Source organism: Lepus europaeus, chromosome 14 (assembly GCF_033115175.1).
Source record: "Lepus europaeus isolate LE1 chromosome 14, mLepTim1.pri, whole genome shotgun sequence".
NCBI lineage: Eukaryota > Metazoa > Chordata > Mammalia > Lagomorpha > Leporidae > Lepus > Lepus europaeus.
The window spans coordinates 92,620,294-92,648,015 of NC_084840.1; the positions used below are offsets into that span (position 1 = coordinate 92,620,294).

At 41.1% G+C, this 27,722-nt stretch overlaps 1 protein-coding gene across 3 annotated transcripts in view; it reads right to left on the reverse strand.

The window, feature by feature from the left end:
• Positions 1-335: 335 nt before the first annotated feature.
• Positions 336-27,722, reverse strand: part of EPC1 (enhancer of polycomb homolog 1) — a 106,582-nt gene continuing 79,195 nt past the window's right edge. For 2 of the 3 annotated variants that reach the window (XM_062211139.1, XM_062211138.1), the window contains exons 3-14: positions 18,984-19,129; positions 18,366-18,572; positions 17,870-18,018; positions 16,079-16,238; positions 14,138-14,314; positions 13,663-13,752; positions 13,414-13,562; positions 12,246-12,598; positions 4,906-5,024; positions 4,093-4,234; positions 3,626-3,989; positions 336-722 (exon numbers count right to left, since the gene is read on the reverse strand). In XM_062211139.1, coding sequence (XP_062067123.1) covers positions 650-722; positions 3,626-3,989; positions 4,093-4,234; positions 4,906-5,024; positions 12,246-12,598; positions 13,414-13,562; positions 13,663-13,752; positions 14,138-14,314; positions 16,079-16,238; positions 17,870-18,018; positions 18,366-18,572; positions 18,984-19,129 — 2,129 coding nt within the window. In that variant the 3' untranslated portion in view covers positions 336-649. Of the gene's footprint in view, positions 723-3,625; positions 3,990-4,092; positions 4,235-4,756; positions 4,826-4,905; positions 5,025-12,245; positions 12,599-13,413; positions 13,563-13,662; positions 13,753-14,137; positions 14,315-16,078; positions 16,239-17,869; positions 18,019-18,365; positions 18,573-18,983; positions 19,130-27,722 lie in introns of all 3 variants that reach the window. The other variant, XM_062211140.1, reaches the window with a different exon arrangement.

Consider the following 27,722-nt stretch of genomic DNA (forward strand, 5'->3'; position numbering starts at 1 on the left):
CAGTACATTCCCATTTTAAAAAAACTGATGCCTTTTTTTTTTTTTTGTAAAATTCTGTATGTATGTCACCATTTTTTTTTTTTCACATGATACACAGAAAACTCAAGGACCCAGAGGGGAACCAAGTTATGTTATACCATTTACAAAATCCCAAGGAGCCCACAGCTACCTAACACATTTACTACAGCACAGGAACCAACGAAGGTACAGTGTACGAAAAACTGTAAACACGGCACAATAAATAGATAAAACAGCAGGTTCCGCACCATGCACGTGATGTGTGACACTTCATCTCTATACAATCTCACATCTCACACTCTTTGTTGCAATTTATTTCCCTCCCACCCTCCCCACCCCCAAGTGCAAAGCATCACAAATGAACATTTCTGTATTCAAGTAACATATATACAAGGGTATTACAAATATGCAGGACTGTACAGATAATTGCTGTATTCTTAATTTACAGGTGTTGATTTTTCCTATTAACAGTAAGAAAAGAAAACTGAAGCATGAGAGATGAGCGCTGCTGTCAAGTCCTCACAGCTGCCACAGAAACGCATGTGCTGCATTCCATCCTCCCCTGCATTCAAATGCTACCGATGCATAGCACCTGATCACGCCCCCAGGCGGAGTCCTGCTCCTGCGGAAGCTACGTCACCTCCATCGCTACTGTGTTGTCCGCTATGGCGTTCAGTGCTGGCTTCTCTGCTTCATGACTTTCCCTGGGGAGAAAGTTTCATCAGTTACTTCTCTGCAACGTACAACGCGGTCAAGGAAGACAATCTTCTCAATGAAGACTGATTCAACATGAAATCTGACAAGCTAGCAGAAGGGGTGTGTGTATATATACTGTCACGAATATACAGTGGTCAGGCTGACGTCAAGTATGAATTGCACTGCCAGTAATCTCAGCAACAAAACTGCAGCTGCACCCAACCCACCCAGACGTTAGGAACACAGACTGCCCAGGTTCCAATTCCTCAGCTCCATTACACCTGCCACGAGAGTCTGAAAAGGCTCAGGGCAGGACCTGAAGGCAGGGGGCTAACGTGGAACTGAGTGGAGACATCTGAGCAAGCCCCCAGTCCCGGGGGGAGGCCCGGGGAGGGAGCAGCCGGAACCCACGAGTCCTCAGGAGCCCACTGCCTTCTCTGCAGGTGCCACCTCCTGCTGATGTTCCCTGGTTTATACATTCTACAGCACTAAAAACCACGGCACTGAATGTACCGGGGCTGGAGCTGACGGACTGGCTACGCCCAGGCTCCGAATACTAGGAAGGACGGACTGGTGCTGGGTAGACGACAGCTACCACACTTAGCTTCAGCAGCTGACACGGATGTGTGGGTTTAGAAACCAAACACTGGGGGCTGGCGCTGTGGCACAGCGGGTAAAGATGTTGCCTGCAGTGCTGGCATCCCATGTGGGTGCCAGTTCGAGTCCCGGCTGCTCCACTTCCGATCCAGCTCTCTGCTATGGCCTGGGAAAGCAGAAGATGACCCAAGTTCTTGGGCCCCTGCACCCACGTGGGGACCCGGAAGAAGCTCCTGGCTTCGGACTGGCACAGCTGTGGCCAACTGAGGAGTGAATCAGTGGATGGAAGACCTCTGCTTTGCTCTCTGTAGCTTGACTTTCAAATAAATAAATCTTAAAAAAAAAAAAAAAAAAAAAAAAGGCGACACTGTGTGCCACAAACTCTGGTCACTGCTGGCTGCCAAGTCTCACGGTCAGCCTGGCACTTGAGGTGCTCCACAACCCGGCCTTCCTCTGCCATTCCAACGTCAACTCCTAATTTTCCTAAACCTGCAGAGAAGCCGGTTCACGTGTTGGCCTCATCATCTGTGTTTCCCCCTCTCCACCTGCTTGAAATCTTTTCTTTGCCCAACCAAATCCTATCCTGGGTCAAATCAGGTCTCATTTGATAGAACATTTCCCAAATTCCCCTGGTGTGAAAATAATTCTTACATTGTTAGTGTATGGAAATTACAGCTATCATCTATATAAGTAATCTGACAAGCACATAATGCTTTCTGAACCCCTAGAATGACTTTCACTTTATCTACAGTTAACACTGAACTTCACATTTTTAAGCTTATCTAAAAAAACAAAATACCTGCCCCACCCCCATGGTCTCTTGGAAACAGCAGGGTTTTAATTATTCATATTTAAAACATAATAGAGCCCCAGTAAAAATCCTAAACAGTCTACTGAAACTAAAAACACGATGGCACAGAACCTAACGGCCTGATTTAAAGTTGACATGGCATGGAGGGGAAGCTGGTGCAGTGGTTACACTGCTGCTTGGGATGCCCATGTGCCCTATCAGAGTGCCCGAGTTCAAGTCTCCACTCTGCTCTGGATTCCAGCTTCCTGGTGATAAGCACCCTAGAGGCAGTTGAAGGCTCAAGCATCCTGTCTCCTACATGGGAGACCCAGACTAAGCTCCTGGCACCCCAGTTTGGCCCGACCTCCCCCTGCCAGGCTGCTACGGGCATTTAGAGTGAACTAGCAGACGGAAGATCTGTGTCCATCTGCCTTTCAAATAAACCAAAAACACTTAAGTTTAAAAGTTTCAAGAGCTGACCTGGCATGGATACCCTAAGTCTTTACCCTAAAGAACAGTTTAGCACACTAGTTATCTAGTGATAGTGGAGTCTATCAATTCTGTCTACAAAAGAAGCTGTGGAAGAAAATCCTAAAGAAAACTCGTTTCATCCAAAGGTAGAAGACACATGAGAGCATTATCAGCTCCTGTGACACTAACAGAGGGACGTCCAGATCATATGTGGGCTTCTCTGGAACATTCCTTCTTCATGTTTCCAAGTTGTACTGAACTGTAACACTCATTTGTATAGGCATGGAAAATATTTTCATAATTTATTTAATAATTTTCATAGTTTTTAATAAAAACTGAAAACACGAACAGAAAACAATAATAGAGGATTTAAGTCAGATCTCATTTTCCATGTTTTAAAAGATTTACTTAGGGAGAGCAAGAGAGACAAAGATCTTCCATTTGCTCTTTTTTTTTTTTTTTTGACAGGCAGAGTTAGAGAGAAAGGTCCTCCTTTTCCGCTGGCTCATCCCCCAAATGGCTACCACAGCTGGCGCCAATCTGAAGCCAGGAGCCAGGTGCTTCCTCCTGGTCTCCCATGCGGGTGCAGGGCCCAAACTCTTGGGCCATCCTCCACTGCCTTCCCGGGCCACGGCAGAGAGCTGGACTGGAAGCGGAGCAACTGGGACAGAATCCGGCGCCCCAACTGGGACTAGAACCTGGTGTGCCGGCGCCGCAGGCGGACGATTAGCCACGTGAGCCGCGGCGCTGGCCCCATTTGCTGTTTCACTCCCAAAATGCCCCTAACAGCAAGGACCAAGTCAGGCCAAAGCCAGGAATCTGGAACTCCATCTGGCCGTTCCACGTGAGTAGCAGGGACCTGAGTCCTTGGGCCATCACCTGCTGCCTTCCCAGGCACACAAGCAGGAAGCTGGCTCTGAGGTGGAGCACCTGGGACGAGAACCAGCTCTAACGCGGGATGCAGGTGTCCCAAGCAGCGGCTTAACCTGCGGGCCCACAGTGCCCACCCCTCTCATACCTTGCCAACACTTTAGGCTTAAAGTACCTACTCACCTTGGAACTGGATCTACAGAGGATGAAGACGGAACCTTGGAAACTTGACAGTTTGCTGCGGCAGCCAGCTTTAAGGCAGATGACGGAACAGCACTTAAAGTCCTAGGTATGTGTCGTGCGTTTATTGGGGCAAGAGAGTTTACAGTGGCAACTGATGAAGGTACAGTTAATCGAATGTTGTTCCCAATCAGAACCTGAGTTGTCGCAGAATTGGCAGCAGTTACTTGATGACTCAGTGCACTGTGGGAACTTGAAGTCTGTGTACTATTGGAAGGCTGTAACAAAGTCGAGCCTGCTGTTGATGGACTGGTATGCACAAGTGCTGTTGGTGTCGTACTACTGAGGTGTAAGCCCTTGTAGACTCCTAGAGAGAAAAAGAAGGCAGCATCTGAGCCACGTGCACTTTCGCTGTATTACAGATGCGCGCTACACACAGAATCAAGGCCACACGGACGTCCCCGTCCTACCTGAGGCTGGAAGGACGCCATTCACCCCAATCCCAAGCACCACATCATCCTTCATCTTGAACCCCATCAGCTGTTCTGATGTCACCAAAGCAGAAGCAGCAAATTGAGCACTAGCAGAATCCAAAGTCTTGGAAACAAAACCCTAAACAGAAAATATATGGGCAATCTAATCAGTATCACTTAGCCTCAAATTAGCATTAAAGATACACAGGTACAACAACATCAGCTTGAATATAAATGAAAATGGCAAACCACTAAAATCTCTTCATCTCTTTTGATAGTGATACATTTCAGGAATGAAAAACTAATCTTTAACTCAAACGTTATTCAACAAATACTCTGTATACACCCATTACCAAATAAGCCTTTATATGGGGAGATAGTAAAGCTCCCTCACAAACGCTGGGCCAGAAATGTGCTAGTCAAATAGTTCAGAGCATTGCAAATACATATAATGAAGTGAGTGTGTCGACTTCTTTCCACACCCACACACACACACACACACACCCACACACCCCCCGACACACACACCCCCAAAGGTAAGATAAGCTAATGAACTGGATGGAGAAATTATGATTTGAACACAGTGTCCCCATCTCATTCCACTTCACATTTTATTTTACTTTTAAAAGTAGGGAGCAGAGGCGACAGCTTCCATACTCACCTGTGAAGTTCTTTCTAAACCCTGTATATTCAGGCGAAAGCCACTTTCCTGCTGGTTAGGTGCAAGGTTCTAGGACAACTGTTGGTAACTAGAGATGAACTCTGGTGGGAAACAACGAGGGATAATCATAAGACAGACAAACCCCTCACCTGTGATGTGTTGGTGGAGGAGTTACTGTTTGCCTGCTGTTGCTGAATTTGTGCAAGCTGCTGTTTCTGCATTAGTGCCAGTTGCTGTTGATGTTGCTGGTATTGTTCGGCTGTAAATGCTGAACATAAAATGAGGGAATGTTTTATAAAAAGGCACAGATATCACATACCTCTTATGATACCAAAACAAATGCAGCATTACAATTTTTTTGTGTGTGCAAAATTAAAGCCTCTGACAAAGGTTCATCATCCTGCTAATGATCACTGCCCAAATGAAATCCCAGCACTTCTGCTACCACATTTAACAAGAGTGGCTTGAATTTATAGAAAATTAGACTCTCTTAAACACAGGAAAGAGAACTGCTCACTTCCCAAGTTTTGACACCATTATTTTTGCAAAGCTGTGACACTTGTACTAGACAATGTAGAAGGTAATATCAGCTTTTTAATCCACAGATTTGGAATTCAACTTTGCACTGAGCTTGAGAAGAAATCTGTTAATTGCCAGTTGGTTTCCATTTTATCCATATTACCTTCTCAATTCATTCAGGTGGGCCCTAACAGTTTTGTGTATAAACACTAACTGTTCTACTTATTTTCTCATTTTAGTCATTTACAAAAATTTCCTCTATATGAAAGATAAGGTTGTTGTTTTATTACTTTCTTTTTAAAGAATTCATCCTTTAAGTTTAGCAGGAAGAAAAGAGGTTCCAATGTTAAGTTTAATTAATTTTCCCCACCCAATTAACCCACCTGGAAAAAATCCAGTCAATAAGAACGGAGTTGTTTATGTTGATTTACTGTACAGAATGATGTCTGAGGAAAGACACTGTGTTATGCTACTTATGTTTGTCTATGGAGAGCTCAGTTCTAAAAAAAACAAACAAAAAAATGTTCATTTATTACCCCCCAAAAAAGTGTGTGCAGTTTTTAAAAAGGAAACCTTTTTCTTTTTTGCCAATTAAAAAAAAAGGAAAAAAAAAAAGCACATACAATCACAATACAAATGGATTAGGAAGGCTTCTTTAAGAAGCCTATGATGTTTGAGTAAGAATTATTTTAAACCAAAAAAGTTTATCATGCATCCCTGGATCCCAGGGAATCTATAATCATGCAAATTTCCTCAATCTAAAGTTTAAGTTTTCAAAATACTGTCAGCTAGTTTATTGCTATTGTTTACTGCTTAGGTATTAGGGTATCACGTCATCAAGTTGTGTGATTTGTATTTGTTAACTCACCAAAGAAATCTTTCACTGCCCCTCAGAACGCTTTTTCTTGATATAACTAGGAAATTTTTGCTACAAATTCCACCATGGTCTGAATGGATCAAAAAATCATTAATATTCAAGAAAAACTCTTAAGTTATTAGTGCCTGCAGAGATTCCTATACTTGAACTAAACTAAGTTCTAGGGCTGTAAGGGCAAAAAAGCAACTCACTAGTTGCAACTTATTACTGCTGGTTTTCTTGTTGTATGTGTGTGTTACGAATGTATTTAGCTGGTGTCTGTCCTTTGATAAATTCCTTTTCCTACTTTGTTTGCAATTCACAGATGTGAGATTCACAGAGAGGAGTTTTATTCATATGATGATTCCTAAATATTGATATAAAAGTAGCTGTCTAGCCACATAACCATTTCCATATAGCAGAAATGTGTTGTATCAAAGCTTGAAAATCCACAAAAATTAATGCTGTCCTGAATGTTCATAACTAATATTTACCCCTATATTTAAAAAAAAAGCCAACTCTTTAAACCTAAAGATCCTTATTTCATTAGATATTTCTGCCAATCTATTTCTGATTTAGACTTTTTCATTTCCTAATTTTGAGTCTGTTGCCTCACACTTGACTTTTCTAGTAGGAATGGTCAGCAAGTTTTAAAAACTGGATCATTTTTGGAAGGTTGGGTCATCATGTATTTAGAAAGATAGTAAATTTAACATTCATTGACAAACTTTTATAGAAAACTTTTTATGAATGAAAGCATTTTTTGTTGTTGAATTCTGCTGGTGTTGTGCTTTAATTAAAAAGCTAGTGATAACTGGAAGCCAATTTGAATAAAGTTCCAAATATTTTTGCCCTCTTGAAATCAACATCTTGATCTGGTCTCTGAGGGTGTTGTGGATTTCACTTTTTGAAAACTGTTAACATTTTAATCACTATGTTAGCTTACTTCTTTGATAGCAAAGTTAGCCTATTTCTTAGATATTGTTGTGCTCCTGGAGTCCAGGAATGAAACTGGTGAAGGATCCAGGAGAAACGTGCGGAGCAACACGCAAGTGGCAGTGATGGTGATAAAAACCCCGGGCCCAGGGGCCTCGAGCCCTGGACTGTTTTTGTTTTCAGCTCTACGATTAGCTAGATGAGCATTCTTGGGCAAGCTGTTTAACCTTTTGGGATGCAGTATCTTCATCTAAAATGCTCAAGAAACTATTGAGGTCCTTTTCAGCTATAAGCTATTACATCTAGAAATAAAATTTTTATCCAAAAGGCGGCTGTGTGAATGAATCCAAAAGCTTTGACAGAGGTGAGGCAGTAACTTTGGGCAAATGTAATCTAACCTGGGGTTCATATTATTCACAGAAAACCAAAAAGCTCTCAGATCAAGACACGATTATGACTCAAATCCTAACCACAGGCTAAATGAAAATAAGACAAATTGACCAATCTTCTCTGTCAACGACATGAGATACCAAGGTGGAAAGTTTTTAGGTTCTATGTCTAACTCCAGATATAGAATGCTGGACAAGTTTTTAATTCACACAAAGATGACCAATACGGTTACTGTGGACAGGTGATCTGCTCCCAGAGTCAGAACTGTTTCACAGAACCCAAAAACAAGAGGTCAGGAAGGATTCTTGGTGATTTCCTTCTACAATCTCACAGTAGAGATGAAAAACTTCCACGTGGGGAAACACAGATATTAAGTAGTGAAGGAAAAACCCAAATCAATGAGACTAAGAAATAGATAAAATAGAAAAAACTTGTTTTCAATTTAATATTATCCATAATCAAACCTCTTATGGATCAGCACTATGAGCTGAGAAACACGAGTCTAGGTATGGGACAAGAGTCAGGTGTAGGATGCAATTTAAACCTGAGAATGTTTAACTGGGATGTGAACTAAGAAGCAAGCAGGACAGGACTTCAAACACGCCAAGGGCAGCATGATGCTGGACAGCAGGAACCTCTAGGTTTCAATTTAAGAAGGCAGCTTCTGCCTAAATATATGTACAAACTTTCTAACCGAGATCGCCAAATGTAGAATACCCTGATCTAGAAGTTGTTCAATTTGCCCTCTTTAGCACCGTTTATGCAGAATCTTTTGGTTGCTTCTCACTGGAAGTAGGAATTTAGGTGAAATAACATAAGACATTATGAGTGTTTCTTATACACCAGCACCAGGAATAACCCATAGTTCAGCTGCTGGCCTGGAAGTTACACTATGGCAACTGGAACAGATCACCTGCAATGTTCAGAGTGGGAGTGGGGCAGGTGACAGGAGCCTGAGTAAAAAATATATCATCTGAAACTTAGCTAGGGAAAATGGGGTTGAGGACCCTATGTTTAATTTGTTAAAAACAAAAACATAAAATCCCAAATACTTATTTTAAAAGAAACCCCCGAATTAGAAATTTCTTGGAGTAGTACACAGGTAGAACTTTGATTCTGATATAGGGAAATGTAGGAGGGGCAGGTAGGTATAAAAAGAAATAAATACAAAGTGAAATGACTCTTCAGGTAGCTACTAAAGCTGACAGTTCATGAGCCCTTATCAGCCATCCAGAAATCCAATCTGAAAATCAACATTCATTGTAATTCATCTGGTAGCAAACTATGACCAGACCTGAACTCCATCTGGCTGTGAATGACTTGATCATGAAATTCTGTGTAGTCAAATATTCCTTCTAGTGTGAATATTCTTGCACTACACAGCACAACTGAGAACTATAGTGTATTTCACTACAAGGCCTATCCAGATTCTACTGATGTTATGTGGTTAAGTCCACTTTGTGCAATATCTAAGATTCTAAATTTTGAAATGCATCTGAATAAAGATAAAGGTCCTCTAGATTTCTGAAACCTAACAATTAAAACGTCCAGTGTTCAAGTCTACAGTTCCTTTTTCACTATAAGATTAAAACTTTGTTACAAACTACAGTAATATTGAGACTAAGAATATAACATTTTAGCCACATTATCTTCTATCCACTTGTGAGAACAAACCAAATCTTTAGTGCAGGTATGTAGATTTATAATGATGGTGAAATTTCACTGGGAACAAGGAATTCAAATCTCAAACATAGCACTATAATTTAAAAAAATAATTACGGTTTTCATTCAATCTTTCTTGCATTATATAAGGACAAATATTCAATTTTCAAAAGTGCTTTTGTAGATTAAAAAAAACAAAAACCAGATTGGGTCGGTGGGGGGGGGGGGGGGGGACATTTGGCAAAGCAGCTAATACACCACTTTGGACTCCTGAATCCCATATCAGAGGCCTGGGGCCAAGTGCTGGCTCTGCTTCTGAGTCCAGCTTCCTGTGGACATACACCATGGGGGGCAGAGGTGATGGCTCAAGTGGCTGGGTCTCTGCCACCCGTAAGGGAGACCTGAACTGAGTTTTAGGCTCTTGGCTTTGGTAGAGCCCATCCTGGCTACTGCAGGCACTTGGGGAGTGAACCAGAACATAGGAGATTTGTTTCCCTATCTCAGCCTCTCTTTCAAACAATTTAGAAAACTGTATTTGAAAACTATCTAAATCATGTATTGACTGGAAAGTATTAAAGAATTTATCCTTGTACAGGAACCTAGTCCTAAAAATTCTAAAATACACCTACAGTGAGTCTCCCCAAGTTCGTGCTGTGCACTATGCAGTATTCATCAGGCATTCAACAACTGACTAAACAGGCTACCCTTCTGGTTACACAACTACGCAGAATGGCCAAGTAAGGAAAAAGGATTCTGGGTAGTGGAAAAAGCTGTAAAAGTGGGTATGTTAAAGCTCATGCATTTCAGCAAAATGAATGGGCTCCTTACCTCTTCATTTAGAATTTCTTATGTAAAAATAAGAGTAAAAAGCCTTTCTAGATTATTTAGACAAGAGAAACGAGCCCAGAGGGCATCACTGTGTCACAGCATACATATAAGTATTAATGTTTACAGCAACAATAATAAAAAATGGCTAACTTACAGCCCGCATCTCTGGCTTAAGCAGCAGGGAGGACTATCAACTGACTCTCCTGGGACAGTTAAGTTCTAAAGTCAGTCTAGTCAAAAGTCAGCCTTGTGAATTCCTCTGGAGAGCACCCCGATGGGGACTCTTGCAGGAACACAGCTAGTTTCCTCTGGTGTTAGACTAAATCAGAGTCTCTCTGAATCAACTAAGTGCTAGATGAAGCGGTTAGCTTTGGGGGGGGAGGACACAACATTCTGTATGTAGAACTTGTCCTTAGAGCTACAATTATGCTAAGTGAGATGTTTTAGCCCAAGAAGGCAATGACAAGGCGGGCACAGAACGTGTAGGAGAAACAAAGGATTTGCGTTTCTCATTCCAGGTTCACCTTGCAGAAGACTTTTTCTTAGAACAACTGTATTTAGAATCCTATATAATGGTTCAACTACCAAATATTCTTTGCCCCTCCGGGGGCCTATACTTAAATTCACTTAACTGAAATCCATATGACAGAAAAGCACTGTAATATATTTGACAGAGCAAAAAGAGAAAAGCTTTGGGTCACTGGAATATTTACAAATATGAAAGAATAAATAGTGTTATCCCATAGTAGTCTGGAGGCATCTATTCTCTAAATACATGGGAACGCCAGCAGATTTTCAGAAGGAATTGAAAACAACCAATACAACAGAAAAAACAGATAAGCTCATTTTTTAAAAAAAAAGTTATATAGGTAGGGAGAAGGAAATGATTAAAAAGAGAGATTAGAATGTTATGAAGATTTTTTTCCAGCTAAACGTGTGGTATGTTCAACAATGTTCACCTTTTAAAGTTCTTTGGCAAACACAAATTAAGAAAGTTTTATAACTGATATTGATATGCCTTTTATGTTAAACAGAAAACTTATTTATATAATAACAGTGAGCTTTATAAAATTATTAAGACAGCTATAAACTTCAATTTCTCTAAGGGATGGGAAAGATGGGGATTGACTGAACATGTCTGTCTTCTCTAAGAGGTCTCAAAGAATTTCATAAAGCTTCAGAAGCTTTAAATATTGGGGAAACTGCTGCAAGTTTATAGTTTTAAACTATTCACACCACTTATACATCTTCCTTCAGTGTGAAGTTCTTCATTTTGATTTTTAAGATAATAAACCAGAGAGAAATTGGCTTTTGGTGATAAAAATACTAGAAATTAATGAGATTTATAAATAATCAGTTAAGGCTTCCAAAAAAACTTTATCTTCCAGTTGATCTACAATGTGATTATTTTTCTCATGAACACAAAGATTTCCATTTCACAGAAGTCCTTTTTGTAACCACCAGCATATTACCATATGAACACTTCATGGAAGTCTTCAAGAGAAAGAGGCACATTTTCCTATGCACGAGGCAAATGAACCATTACCCCACCGGGTATTGATTAGGGAAACAAGCAATCTTTACAGTCCTTTCAACATCAATATTTAAATTACCTCAAAAAAAATGTTGTAACATAATGTTATCAGTGAAAGTCTCTAACTTATAGGCTTCAAATGACATGGATTTGTGCTTTAAAATAGAAAGCTACAATTATAGGAATATTTTAAGTAGATAGCATTTATTGTAATAGGCTTATTTCACAATGTATAATAATAAAGTCAACATAGTCTAAAGATGTTTTCAAAAATGTTAAAGTAAACTTTAGCTTAAATATTCTTTGCAAAGTTAGTTTCTCTCTTAATACATTGTTCTGAATTGTTTTATCAGCACAGACGCTTAAGCATGCCTGCTGACTTGCTGGAATCCATGCTTAGGTAAAAGACGAAAGAAGTATCCAAGCATGAAACTCTTAACGATTTCAGGTCTGTTTTCTTTTCATATTATTTGAAAATGTAATCAATGATTCTTGTGGTTCAATGACTGCATCCAGCAATCAAATGTCACCCATTAAACAGCAACACATCACCTTTGCATGTGGGTGTGTTATTTAAATAAAGACACATACATACAAACTCCTACAGCAACAAAATTCAAATACTTAAACCAAGACCTTTTTTTATTTTATTAACTGTTTTGAGAAAAAAAGATTTTCAGCTACATATGTAATATGTACACACTCAAAAAACTGGAGGAACCTTACATTTTTATAGAAATGTACATCATAGCAAATAAACATACCAAAGTGTGCTGAGCCACTGCTACTTTTACTTTGCGTGGAGGTACTGCATGTCTGGGTCCCAGGTTGTGCTGTTCCTGTTCGATACATACTCCTATACAACTTTCTACAGGAGAGTTCATCATTGTCACCGTCATGTAGGGATGGTGTCCGAGGCCTAAAATGCCGCCATCTACATGATTTGATATTGACTAGTATCTGACTGAGGTCTTTAGAGAAAGATTTGTCCGAGGTATTTGTTTCTGAGGTATTGGCAAACTGATTGACTGGAGAATGTTGTGGTGAGGAAAGCATTTCCAAATCCAGGTGGCGAAACATACTGTCGTAGTCTGAATGAGCTCTGTCCAGTAAGACCCTGTTAAAAACAAGGTGGAAATAGATATATATCAGCAGCTCTTCAGGGACTATTTAGGAAAGCTTTTCCTTTCTCCCCTCAACCCCAACTTCCTAACTCCTACTGGATATTCAAAACCTATAAAGTTGATTATTTCAGTATTTGATTATTACAGGCTCAAAAACACACTTTACAAAATCTTGCTAACATATCTGTTCCGTATTTAAGCAAAAACATCATTCTTTTTGGGGGAAGAGAAAAGCAGTTAAAAGGCATGTGATATTTGGTACTACTAAAATTTCTTATAGACAAAATATGACAATCCCCTACTCTAGGGGGATATATTATTACTGATAGAAACTTTTAACAAACCCATTTTTATTTATTTCAAAGGCAGAGCAAGCACATGCGCTGTCAGCCTCTGGTGCGTTCCTCCAATGCCTGCTATAGTAGGGGCTGGACCAGAAACTACATCCAGGTCTCCCATATGGGTGGCACTGAAGCCATCATCTGTGGCCTCCCAGGATGCACTATAACAGGAAGCAGGCAGTCTGATAAGGGATGCAGGCATCCCCAGTGGTGACTTAACCCACTGCATCACAATGCCAGCCACAATCTAAATTTTATAAATGACTCCATCTCAAAATGAGAATACTGATTAATGCTAGCAACAGAAGAAAATACAGCCACCACAGAGAATTTTCACTACCACCAACGTCACAGAAACAGAAAAAAGGTACTTCAAAGTGGCAAAATATTTCAGTCAACAAATAAATTAAGAACAGCAAAGAGAAATATATAAAATATCCCTCTGCTAGGAACACAGAGCACCTTACCTTCCACCACGCCCAACCCGTCTTCGTGCAAATCCAATACACCTCTGGGGTACGGTGAGAGTAGTTAAGCAGTATCTATATCGCACATCCCCTAATCCTCCATCTTTAGGACTAGTCCAAGGCCAGTTCCCAGTTTGGTCTAAGTGAGGCTAAAAAAAAAAAAAAAAAAAAAAAAAAAAATCCACATTATTTTATTTTGTCAGTTAGAGGGAAACAGTTAGATAGTCGCAAGGAGGAAACAGCACTTACAGCATAGTACTGACAGCCTGCTTTCCTACGGAAAGCAAAGGGACCATCGGGATCATTCTCTTCCTCAGCTTCCGAAGAGCCCGACAAAACCTTGGAGCACAACAAAAGAAGTAGGTCAAACGTGTGACTTCCTACATTCTTCCTCTATTTTTAAAAGAAACTCTTTTCTCAAAAATTTTTACTTATTTATTGATTTGAAAGGCACACACACAGAGTATCTTCCACCCCAGTTACTGTCCAAATGCCAGCAACAGCAGGGCTGGACCAGGCTGAAGCCAGCAGCCTGGATCTTAACCTAGGTCTTCCATATGGATGGCAGGGACACAACTACTTGAGCTATTACCTGCTGCCTCTTAAGGTCCGCATTAGCGGGAAGCTGGATCAGAGCAGAGCAGGTACATGGATAGGGGATGTGGCACCCAGCAGCAGCCTAACCCACTACACAATGCCCACCCTGAGAAGGTCTTGAATTTACCTGGGAGAGAGGTTCTTCATCTGAGCTGGGAAAGTCATACTGATTTAAATCTTTAGCATTAAAGACTGGCAGTGCAGCAGGACTCGTCTGTTGAGGAGTAGCAGCAGCAGACGACGGTAAGACTTTGGGCTTCTTTTCGTATTTCCGTTTCGGTCGGATAAGATCGGCTTTATCTTGCTACAACAAGGACACGAAGTAATTATAGACACTAGAAACCATGTTCAACAAACCTGCTGCTCTTCGGGAAATTTTTAAAAAGCAGCTTATTTGTATAACGAAGACAGTTCTATTCAAAGGAGATACAGACTTTTATTTCTGGCCATCTAAACATAGTCCTATAAATTACTTTGATTCCATTAAAGTAAGATGAGAACAGAAGTTCTCCAGCTTCTACAATTAGCATTTACAACATTTATACTGGCTCCTGTACTTTCAAATTTTCTGTGAAAACTATAGGAGAAAATAGTAATAAAACATCTAGTCCTTACTTCTCAATACTTAATCTCAAGAAATAACAAATTAGTGCAGGGAAAATCAAAATGAAAACAACGTGACACACAAAGTGAACTGTACATGACTGTTAACACGATGTGCAAAGTAAAGCTGTTGAACACTGAGGGGCCATAAAAACAAAAAGGAAGGATTTGCTAACTGAACAAAGAAGGCTTTGTGGAGTGGTGAATTTTGAGCAGTTTTTGAGGATAAAGATATAAAATCATTATACTGGGAGAAAAGCAGGACAAAGAATAGGTGAGTTGTGAAGTCAGCTCACAGGAGAAATGCATGTGGCAGACAATGCTAAGTTAGAAGTATGGATCTCATGTGTGGACAACAGGCAGCGAGTGTAGATGCAAAATGGTATTTACTGGGGAGAAAAAGATAATGGCAAACAGCACATGCAAGAAACTGTGCAAAATATTTGTGTTAAGTTTTATGTAATTTAAAAGTTTGATCTTACTCAATCTGGGATGTAATTACTTAAACTACTATAAAAACTACCAAGAAAACCAAAACAGCCTCAATTAATGATTCTATCTTAATCTGGAAGAATTTAAACTAATGCATGTTCAAGGGCTCGGGCCCAGCTTTCTCACATATACAGAAAGGATAGAATTGCATATTAGGAGTGTGGTCATGAAATCTAACCCTGAAGGACAACAAAGAAATAGTGTGCAAAGCTACACAAGATTCAGACTGGGAGACCAGACTTAAAATACTACACTAGTGTTTAAAAACCCCCATGATTTAAAAAGTCTATTTAGGAGTAGTAAATTGAAAAGGCAGGCAGAAAAAAATCCGATCAACACAGCATTTCAATGTGTTCATGGGGGATAAATTTAAATGAGTATGAAAAAACAAAGATTTTCCCCCTCAAACGCACATTTTCCCAAGAAGGTACCACTTAATTGCCTTTCTTAATTTCCCTCCACTAATTTTATTTCTCCTCATCAATTTTATTCTTTACATACTGCCAAGTATTTGGTTAAGTATTAATGTGTCACATATTTCCATTTCTAATCCATTATCTATGTTACACATTTACAGAGATACCTGAATTCCTTCTTCTATCTTGCCTTCCACTTGTACATTGATGTATCTCACACACAAAAAGAACATCACAAACTCATCCTATCAGCAAGGATTTCCTGTCCTTCTCTCTAAATTTCTATATTTTGTTTGAATTATTTTAATATTTCATAATCCTGTAGTTAGTAAAATACTTCTCTTATCAACTATAGTAACAAAGTCATCCTTTTATATAAGATAAGGAAATAACAGAAATAAAACTTTAATTAAACTTTCAGCTTCTTTTCATAATATGCCATAATCCTTAAGGTTCTACTTCATGGTATGGTTTATGTATTTTTCTCCTTTATTTTCCTACTAATAATAAAATCCCATCCCACTGTCAGATACTATCATCACAAAAACATTATTCACCTTATTAACTTTAAACTCTTTCACATCCATTACTTCCTGGTGTTTAAACTGACTGCTGTTGGTAATAGGGATGATAGGGATGGCATAAGTGGGTTTCAGTGGCTGTCTCTGTGCCATAACCTCAGACATGATCTCACCGTTGTAGTCACCCAAATTATACCTGAAATTATAAAAAAGAAAACTCAAAACTGTATAATACATTCAAGGGGCACAAAGTGATGGTTTGATAAAATACAGATTATAAAATGATTACTGCAATCAAGATAATTAACATATTCATCACCTCAGTTACTTGGGGGGGTGGGTATTACATAAAATCTACTCCTAGCAAATTTCAAGTACACAGGGTATTATAATTAACCATACTGCACGTCTGGTCTCCAGACCTCATTCAGTTTATAACTTCAAATCTGTACACTCCAATTAATGAACAATGTGCAACTGTTGTCAATTATACCTAAATAAAGTTAGGGAAAAAGCTAAAAACTGACTTCTATAAGTTCTTACCCCATACCTGACTGGGATATACTTATAAACATCAATTAGACTTAAAGTAACATTATAGTTAAACTGTAACTATTTGCTGGATATCTCTTAAAATGAAAGAATCCTAATTCCTTTTGTTTCTTCTTTCTATATTTTTGGCTTGCTAGCTTGACCTCTGCACATAATAGATGACTGTGGGAAAAAAACAAAGGTTGGAATGTTAACAGCAATTCTGGTGAGATTTGGTGGAAAAGTTGAAATTATTGCCTAATGGTGCTGAGCAACATTCTGCTAATTAGAATTGCCTCTTTTTTCAGAAAGGAATCACAAAAAGTTACTTTGGAGAAAATAAATAACTGAATATTATTAACTGAAATGAATATTAACTGAAAATAAAGCAGTGAGGCTTGATGTTTCCACCATCTATCATGCAGCATGGTTATTTGAATAACATTTATGGGTTCTTTTCCTTCTCTTTAAGTCTAGTACTGGGTTGTGGGTGCCAGCATTCAATTTCAGCTCCTGACTCCAGTTCTCACCAAAGTAGACCCTGGGAGACAGTGGCAATGACTCAAATAATTGGGTTCCTCCTACCCATGTGAGACCTGGGTTGAGTTCCCAGTTCCAGGCTTTGCCTTAGGGCCCTGGCACTTCAGACATTTGAGAAATGAACCAAGGGATAGGAGCTCTGTCAAGTTAAAATATTTTTAAAAAATAATCCAACAAAGGGCTGGCACTGTGGCTCAGTGGGTTAAGCTGCTGTGTATAGTGCCAGCATCCCAGATGGGCACTGGTTTGAGACCTGGCTGTTCCACTTCTGATCCAGCTCCCTGCTAATATGCCTGGGAAAGCAGTGGAGGATGGCCCAAGTACCTGGGCCCCTGTACCCATGTGGGAGACCCAGAAGAATCTCCTGGCTTTGGCCTGGCTATTGTAGTCATTTGGGGAGTGAACCAGTGGGTAGAATATCTTTTTCTCTACCCCTCCTCTCCATCTCTCTAACTCTGCCTTTCAAATAAATAAATAAATCTTACAAAAAAAACACAAAAAACAAAAACCTGGGTACTCTGTATACATATATTTAAAAAGAATCACTTCTATGAAGTTAACAAAAAGTTTAGAAGTGACAAGCACAGCAATGCACACAACTTGAACAAAGTATAATATCACAATCACAAATTTAAGTAGTCCTATTAATTAAAGTGCTATTTTTAATTACAAGAAATTGCTTTAGGAAATAAAGTAATTCAATACATAAACTGTTAATGGTACCATACTTCCTAATGCTACTGAAATATAGTTTACCTCTTTTCCATAATTTCCAGTGTTAAGTGCAATAGCTCCCTTTTACTCTTTTCTCTTCTTTTTATCATCTCTAGAATAGTAACAGCCCGGCTTAGATCTCGACGCAGCTTAAGCATTTTTTCATAAGAAGCTTCATCATTTTTGCGATTCTGCAAACAGAAAGTTGCTTGCTTAATGTCAATAAGCATTTCCAACTACTGATGTCATGGTTACAGTTATTAATATATAAGATTATATAGATTTATATATAATTAGTTGAGGTTTAAAGACACGGGAAGGGAACATGGATCACAAAGAAATTAATTGTGAATATGATTTTTAACTGGATTAACATATCTTTAAGGTCAATTTACTATGTTACTATTTTTCATAATCATGTAGTAAATGATATTTGAACACAAATTAAATCACAGCATTACAATGTTAAGACATTCTTGACTATAAAAGTAGCATTTCTCATACAAAAGAATTTTTAAAAATTGCCAAATTCACTTACTTTTCGAGTCTGCATTTTTTCAGTACGTCTTCTAAAAGCCACATAAGGATCATTTGTGCTGGAACCATCGCGCTTCTCTTGTTTTACTGATGGGATAAGTGATGGCCCCCGACAGTTTTTTCTCTTTTTAATCCAGTACTCATAAACTTCTCTAATTAATTCATCATCTTCTTTTAGCAGTAGTTTGGCTTCCTGCAGACTGACTGGCTAAATGTAAAATCATTATGTCATTTTCATATAATATACATAGAAGGTTCAAAACCATTTATTTCCAAATTAAATGACAATAATCAAATTTACAACAGTATTAACATACAGCAAACTTAGGTACTAAGTACCTTACACATGCTAGTCCTTGACTATGCGATTTATACATAGTATTGACCCTGAGTTTCACAAAAATTGTACAATGTTTATCATCTCCATTTTACAGGTGGGAAAAGTGAGGCACAGAGAAATTAAAATATCTTGTCCAAGGTGACAGAGGCTGACAACAGACAGAGATGTGAAGTCATGCTTTGTAACGTCACAGCCTGCTCCCCCTGCCCTGTATGCTGCCCCCTCCAATACAGGTACAGTTATAGAACACGAGCACACGTATGGAGAATGAAGTCGTACCTGCTGCCCGCTACCTTTTTCCAGGCGGTCAATCATCTCTTCAAATTGCAATGGACAGATGTCCATTTTCTTTTTCAGTTTGTTCACAAATACTTCATCTTCCGAATCCAAATCATAATCAGGCTGCTCAGCATCCAAACTAAAAGCTGACAGAAGAAACATATGCAATCACTTACTGTGTGAACTCACCAACAAAACCCATTTGCAGATGTCTAGATAAAAGCAAGATTTAGATTTTCTAAAGAAATAAAGATCTTTTTCAAATTTGTTTTCAGCCATAAACAATCAAAGCTTACAGATACTTCTTCCATATTTAAAGTTAAAGAAAGCAGATTATCTTTACTATGAATACAAATGAGAAAAGACAGCTTGAAAAAACAAATAAACTAGATGTCCATTATCAGGAAAACAGAGAGATTATTAAATGTAGTGAGTTGAATCACGTGAAATTGTCAATTTTTTGTAGCTTAAAACCTATCACGCATTAGCAATGTCAAATGGATGAACATAATATGAGGGGCCTCCAAAAACTTGGTGGAAAATGCATATTATGAAAAAACTAGGTATGGATTTCAGAACATTTTTGCACCAAAAATAAACATTTTAATTCTATTTTTCTATAAACTTTTTGAAGTATCCTTGTATAAAAGGACAAAGTCTTTTAAATAAGATTTTTTTTTAAAAAAAAAAAGATTTATTTATTTATTTAAAAGGCAGAGTTACAGAAAGGGAGAGGGAGGGGGAGAATGGGAGAGGGGAAAGGAGAAAGGGAGAGGAGGTGAGGGAGAGGGGGAAAGGGAGAGGAGATGGGGGAGAGGGAGAAGGGGAGGGGAAAGGGGGAGGGAGGGATAGGGAAGAAGGGAGAGGGAGGGAGAGGGGGAGGGGGGGAGGGAGGGGGAGGGGGGGAGGGAGGAAGAGAGAGAATGAGTCTTCCACCCACTGGTTCACTCCCAAAATGGCCACAATGGCCAGGGCTGGGCCAGGCTGGAGCCAGGAGCCAAGAGCCAGGAGATTCATCCAGGTCTCCCATGTGGGTGCAGGGACCTAAGTTTTTGGGCCATCTTTTGCAGCTTTCCTGGGTGCATTAGCAGGGAGCTTGTTTGGAAATGGAGCAGCTGGGAGTCGAACCAATGTCCACGTGGGATGCCCATTCTCCTGGCAGCGGCTTTACCCACTACACCACAGCAGTGGCCCCAAGTAAGATTTTTTACTAAAATATTTAAGTATTATTTTACAGATTATTTAATCATTTTCCCAAAAGCTTAGGGAGTGGTGGTTGAAAGCTCAAGTGTTGAAGGTCACTGCCAGTGAGCTCAGCTGAAGGCACTCCTGCTGTGAGGTTTACTTCTGACATCTGTTGCCAAGAACCACTACACTCTTATTACCAATGTCATTCAATAACATCAAAATAAAGTGAGGCTGACATTAATAGGATAAACAAAATGTTAAATGGCTGAATTTCAAAACGCCTCATCTATCCCTTGTACCTAGTGAGTATAAGGCTCTTTTCACGCCTTTCAACCAGCTCTTTCCTGCTTGCCCACTTACTAGGCAAGCAGCTACTGAACTTTTTCAACCCCAGCCTGATAGCACTCCTGGAGTTTTCCTGACTGCCCCCACATCAGTGAGTGCTCCTAATCACATTTCCTTCCACTGAGACCATGAACCCTCTCCTCAGAAAAACAGACTGTGCAAACACACACTTTGCATAAATGATCACAGGCGATCACTCCAAGTTTAGGGCCTCCAGTTTAAAAACTCCCACTCTAGACCCTCCCTTTCTTTTGTGCCAGTTTGTGCACCTATTTCATGATCCATTTGCCAAGCACCCCCACCCTTAGAATGTCAGTGACTTCTCTCAGGGGAGGCACAGCTTCCTGTCTCTGTACCTCCAGAAGGAAAGAGTGATATTTTCATCTGTGTGAAAAAGCAGTGTTGGGGGCCGGTGCTGTGGTATAGTGGGTAAAACTGCTGTCTGCAGTGCCAGCATCCCATATGGGTGCTGGTTCGAGTCACAGCTGCTCCACTTCCGATCCAGTTCTCTGCTACGGCCTGGGAAAGCAGTTGAAGATGGCCCAAGTCCTTGGACCCCTGCACCCACGTGGGAGAAGCTCCTGGTTCCTGGCTTCAGATCAGCACAGTTCTGGCCATTGTGGCCAATTAGGGAGTGAACCAGTGGATGGAAGACCTTTCTCTCTCTGCCTCTCCTTCTCTCTCTGTGTAACTCTTCCAAATAAAATAAATATTTTTAAAAAAGAAAAAGTAGCGTTACAAATGCCTGCTTGTGGATGTGGTGGGTGCAGAACCACAGTCACCCATTAGTCACATGATAGGCACAAGAGGAGCTATTTCATTGCCACATCCCTGTATCAAGCTTAACACAGTACTTGATCTGGAAGAAGGCAATAAATATTTGTAGAATTAAATGTATTTTTCCATATTATTAAATGTTTTATATTTTCACTTGAGTCACTTCTATGATTTTTTTTTGGACAGGCAGGTTAATGAGAGAGAGAGAGAGAGAGAGAGAGAAAGGTCTTCCTTCCGTTGGTTCACCCCCCAAATGGTTGCTATGGCTGGCGCGCTGCGCCGATCCGAAGCCAGGAGCCAAGTGCCTCTTCCTGGTCTTCCACATGGGTGCAGGTGCCCAAGCACTTGGGCCATCCTCTACTGCCTTCCCGAGCCACAGCAGAGAGCTGGACTGGAAGAGGAGCAACTGGAAATAGAACCCGGCACCCATATGGGATGCCGGCACCGCAGGTGGAGTATTAACCAAGCGAGCCACGGTGCTGGCCTGCTAATTACATTTATATGAACTAAAACTTAAAATTCAGTTCCTCAATCACATTAGCCACATTTCCAGTGCTAAATGGCAACACATGGCTAGTGCTGGCAGAAAGCACAGATGAGAGAACCTCCCATCATCACCCTGGAAAGTTCTATTAAGAGCGCTGATTTAGATAATCCAGAAAGCCAAACTGGTGGGACCAACTAGCAATGTTCTGTCTTCTTAAGGTTTTATATTTTATATATTTATATATGACACTTTGGCTTTCTTCTGATCAAACCATGTGACAAATCAGAATCATAAACCTTAATTTTTCCTTGCCTCGTACCATGACTTTCTCGTCAGAATACATGTACTTCTGGCATACGTGTCATCAATGACAGGTCACACGCAATACACAGATTCTGTGAGTCGGGAGCTCAGTCTCTCCCACTCAGTGTAACAGGGATCTCAGAGTAGAGGACTTTTCTTTTAGACAGTGCAGTGACGTCTACAACATCTGAAACAGGAGGACCAAATCTTGTTCAGATACAGAAAGGGCAACATGTAGAAATCTACTTTAGGATTTCATCTGACCAAAAATTCCAAAGCCAATGACTACAATGTATAATCGAGCTTCTGCCAAACTTGTAACTTTCCAACTGACAGCTCAGCCGGAGCTGACAGAGATTATTATTGGGGCAGGTGTTTGGCTCGATGGCTAACACTCAGCTTGAGACACCTGCATCTCTCCAGAGAGGTGCCTGGACCTGCATCCTGGCTCTGCTCCTAATCCCAGCTGCCTGCTACAGTGCACCTGGGGAGGCAGCAGATGATCACCCAACTAGTTAGGTTCCTGCCACACATTTGGGAGGTCTGGACTGAGTTCCTGATCTTGGCTTCCACTTGTCCCAAACCTGGCTGTTGCAAGCATCTGGGGGAGGAACAAACGGATGGGAGATGACTGATAAAGATGCAGTAAAATTTATTATGGTCCTAGATACAGAAATATCTTCACATTTTTTCTGCGCCAGATTATAATGTGCTCAAAATAGAAATTGGAGTCACTTCTAAGTTTTGTCAACAAAAGTGAGACATGGGCTATTCTATAATCATTAAAAATAGGAACCTTGGCTGGCACTGTGGCAACGGGTACCAGTCCCGGTTGCTACTCTTCCAGTCCAGCTCTCTGCTGTGGCCCGGGAAGGCAGTGGAGGATGGCCCAAGTGCTTGGGTCCCTGCACCCACATGGGAGACAGGGAGGAAGCACGCAGCTCCTGGCTTTGGATCAGTGCAGCACCGGCCGTGGCAGCCATTTGGGGAGTGAACCAACAGAAGGAAGACCTTTCTCTCTGTCTCTAACTCTAACTCTGCCTGTCCAAAAAAAAAAAAAAAAAAAAGGAACCTTACTCTAGAAGCTTTTAAAAACACTGATAGGGATAAACCCAGATTTATGTATGGTTAAACATTTTATGTGAAACTCAGATGTAGGAAAATATGTTATATAAAATAAGTATGTGAAAACAGAACATATAAATTGATCAGATTATTTAAAGGAAACCTGATGTGCCACAAACCATAGTACAGCAAATCCTCCTTATTCCTGGGGGCTATATTGCAGGATCCCCAGTAGAAGCCTGAAACTGCAGATAGTACTGAGCCCTATAAATCAATACACTTAACCATGCACTGTGGTCATAATAGTTTGTGGTACAAAAACTAACATTAACTTCTTTTCCTTTCTCCGTAATTTCATGGATGAACGCCAGTTCTTACTGTAGAGCTTGGCAACCTCAGCATATGACTTTTTCCTCCGTAAGTCGAGAGCTTTCACTTTACTTAAAGGAAGCACTTCAGCGCTTCTCTAGGCATACCCCGGCAACATTACTACTCTTGTGCCTTGGCAACATTATTAAATGAATAAGGGTTACTTGAACACAAACAAGCACTGGGATATCCTGCCAGTCAATCTGACAGCTTAAACCAGCGCCTATGTGACTAACAGGTGGGTGGCATATACAACATGGATACACTGGACAAAAGGATGACTTATGAATGTCCCTAGGACAGAGGGAGATGTCTTCACGTTACAGTGGTGTGCAATTTGAAACTCATGAATTGCTTATTTCTGAAAGTTTCCATTTCATATTTTCAGACCACAGTTGACAGTGAATAACTGAAATTACAGGTAAAAGGAGACTACTAGAGTCTAGTGACAGAGATGAAATGTACCAAGCCATTTATGCCACTGGGATTATGTGCATGGGTGGGTAAGTCTATAAATCCAAACGACATTTAAAAAATACATGAAGCAAATAGTAAAGGGATATTTGGCTCAAGAAGCTAAAATGTGGATTAGGAACAGAATCCTTGATTTTTAAAAAAGATTTATTTACTTATTTGAAAGGCAATTACATAGAGAGGGAGAGGGAGGAGAGACAGGAACAGGGGGAGGGGGAGGGGAGGGAGAGGGGGAAGGGGAGGGGGAGGAGGAGGGAGAGGGAGAGGGAAAGGGGGAGGGGGAGGGAGAGGGGGAGGGGGAGGGGGAGGGGGAGGGAGGGAAAGAGAATCTTCCATCCACTGGTTCACTCTCCTAACAGCCCCAACAGCTGGGGCTAGGCCAGGCCAAAGCTAAGAGCCTGGAACTCCCAACTGCGTCTCCCACATGAGTGCAGTGGCCCTAGTATGTGGACCATCTTCCACTGTTTTCTAGGTGCCTTACCAGGGAGCTGGATTGGAAATGAAGCAGCCAAGACTTGAACCTGCAACCACAGATGCTGCAGTTGCAGCTTAACCTGCTATGCCACAATACCAATGCTATATTCCTTGACTGAAAAGAATTCACACTATCCAAAATTGAAGAGGAATTTCTCACACCAGTTTTAATACAGGCACTAAGTCTAAATGATTTATCTACTTGTGAAGCCCTTGAAATTTGCTTCCTGCTAATGCATCCTGGGAGGCAGCATGAGATGGTGCAGTAATGGGCTCCTGCCACCCATGTGGGAGACTTGGACAGTGTTCTGGGCTCTTGGCTTAGGCGTGGCCCACGCCCTGGCTGTTACAGGGACTTGGGGATTGAGTCAATGAATGGAAGATCTCTACCTTTCTTGCATGTGCACACTCCCTCTTGCTTTTTCAAGTAGATGAAAATAAATCTCATTTTAAAAAAAGAAAAGTAGTGTCAGAAGAATCTGTGTGGTAGGGAGATGGAGACACTGGCAAAGGGAAGGAGAAAATGTACTCTTTCAGAGCCAGGGCATGAAGACAGACTATGTATTAGGAGAAGATTGGCGGCAGCGGGGAGGGAAGAGTTTGCTGGTCCCCCCCACCCCCAATATTCACTTCAAAATAATCTTTTTATGTAGAAGTCCAAGCTTAAAAAAGTTACAATAAAAACAGTTTCAATGGCCGGTGCCGCAGCTCACTAGGCTAATCCTCCGCCTGTGGCATCAGCACCCCGGGTTCTAGTCCTGGTTGGGGCGCCGGATTCTGTTCCGGTTGCTTCTCTTCCAGTCCAGCTCTCTGCTGGGGCCCGGGAGTGCAGTGGAGGATGGCCCAAGTGCTTGGGCCCTGCACCCGCATGGGAGACCAGGAGGAAGCACCTGGCTCCTGGCTTTGGATCGGCAGCCATGTGGGGGGTGAACCAACGGAAGGAAGACCTTTCTCTCTGCCTCTCTCACTGTCTAACTCTGCCTGCCAGAAGGAACTCCTGCATATCCTTCACCCAGTTTCACCTGTTTACATTTTATGATCTGCTTGTGTGCCTGTGCTTGTACATGCTCTCATCATTTTTTCATTTTCCATGACATTAAAAGATAAATACATTAAAATGCCTCTTAACTGCTAAATACGTCAGTGTGTATTTCCTAATAATTATTTTTTAAGACTTATTCATTTATTATTTGAAAGAGTTATAGAGGCAGAGACACAGAGGGATGTCTTCTGTCTGCTGGCTCACTCCCTAAATGGCTGCAATGTCTGGAGCTGGGCAGATGGGCAGCTAAGAGCCTGGAGCCTCTTCTGGGTCTCCCACAGGGGTGCAGGAATTGGGCCATCCTCCACTGCTTTCCCAGGAACATTAGCAGGGAGCTGGATCAGAAGTGGAACAGCAGAGATTTGAACCAGCACCCACATGGAATGCCGGCACTGCTACACCACAGCACCGACCCCATTGCAGATTATTTATACAGTCAGTAATCAACTTTATGAATTTTTACTCAAACAACTGAATCTCCTGCCAACATTCTAATTTTGTCAGCTGATCCAGTAATTGTAACACCATCATCCCCCAGTACAGGATCAGTCTAGGACCAGGTGTTACGTTGTTGTCTTCTTTAATCCAGATTATTTCCTTGCCTTTGAAATTTTGAGAGGCAGGCAGAAAGCAGGAAAGAAAGAGGGAGAAAGAGAGAGAGACAAGACAGAGAGCACCCCCTCCCCACCCCCTGGTTTATTCCCCAAATGCCTGATGTCTCCCAAGTGGGTGGCAGGGACTCAAGTCCATGAGCCATCAACTGCTGCCTCCCAGGGTGCGCATTCCAAGGGAGTTGGAACCAGCAGAGCCAGGACTCAAAGGCAGGCACTCTGACACTGGATGCAGGCATAAGCTGCTACCTTAACTGCTAGGCCAAATTCCCCCAAGACATGGATTTTTTTCTTTTATGGGGGAAGACTATGCCCCCTCTCCAGGCTTCTAATATTATTACCTTTACCATCCTTACCTTCTATCTGAGTTTTCCCAACTGTAATTAGATTATAGATTCTTGGCTAGAATACTGCATACTAAATTCTTAAAGTCCTTCTCAAAGTAGCACATCTGGCTGCATAAATGTTCATTTGCTCCTCATAAGTTTAATCACCAAAGTGTTGTCTAGTTACTGTATGACTGATTTTCTCCCTCTTCCCCTATACTAATAAGCAGTTTGCAGAGAGGCTTAAAACCATATAAAAAATTCACCATTCATCGAAATTTCCTTATATTGGTATACACCGATGATTCCTGTATGATTTTTTTGAAAGGCAGAGTGGACAGTGAGAGAGAGACAGAGAGAAAGGTCTTCCTTTTGCCGTTGGTTCACCCTCCAATGGCTGCTGCGCTGTGGCCAGCGCACTGCGCTGATCCGAAGCCAGGAGCCAGGTGCTTCTCCTGGTCTCCCATGGGGTGCAGGGCCCAAGCACTTGGACCATCCTCCACTGCACTCCCGGGCCACAGCAGAGAGCTGGCCTGGAAGAGGGGCAACCGGGACAGAATCCAGCGCCCCGACCGGGACTAGAACCCGGTGTGCCAGCGCCGCAAGGCAGAGGATCAGCCTAGTGAGCTGCGGCACCAGCCCCCTGTATGATCTAATTTTGGTCATGACAACTGTAGAAAATGACTTTCCAACTTCAGCACTCTTTTCATATTGTATCTTTTAGCTCTTGGCATTCTGCGGTAAGCCCAAGATGTGTCTTCTCATTTATCTATTATTAGCATGGATTTATGGATTCCTCCTTTTTCTTTAGAAATCTTTAAGATACACAAACGTCATGCATTTCATAAATACAATTTAGGGACATATACTTATTTTGTTGTTCTACCTGTCTCAGAATTAGCCAGTGGAATCTTTTGTCTTTGTGACACGCCACCATCATTTTTTTCAGCATTTAACAGTTGGCTTAACAAGATGCTCCAGGGTCATCTTGTATTTACCTTACCCCAGCTCCGGGTAAAAGTTCTTTCTTTCTTTCTTTTTTTTTTTTTTTTTAAGATTTTATTTATTTATTTGAGAGGCAGAGTTACAAACAGTGAGAGGAAGAGACAGAGAAAAAGGTCTTCCCTCCATTGGTTCACTCCCCCAAATGGCCACAATGGCCAGAGCTGCGCCAATCCAAAGCCAGGAGCCAGGAGCCAGGAGCCTCCTTTGCATCTCCCACGCTGGTGCAGGGGCCCAAGCATTTGCATCATCTTCTACAACCTTCCCAGGCCACAG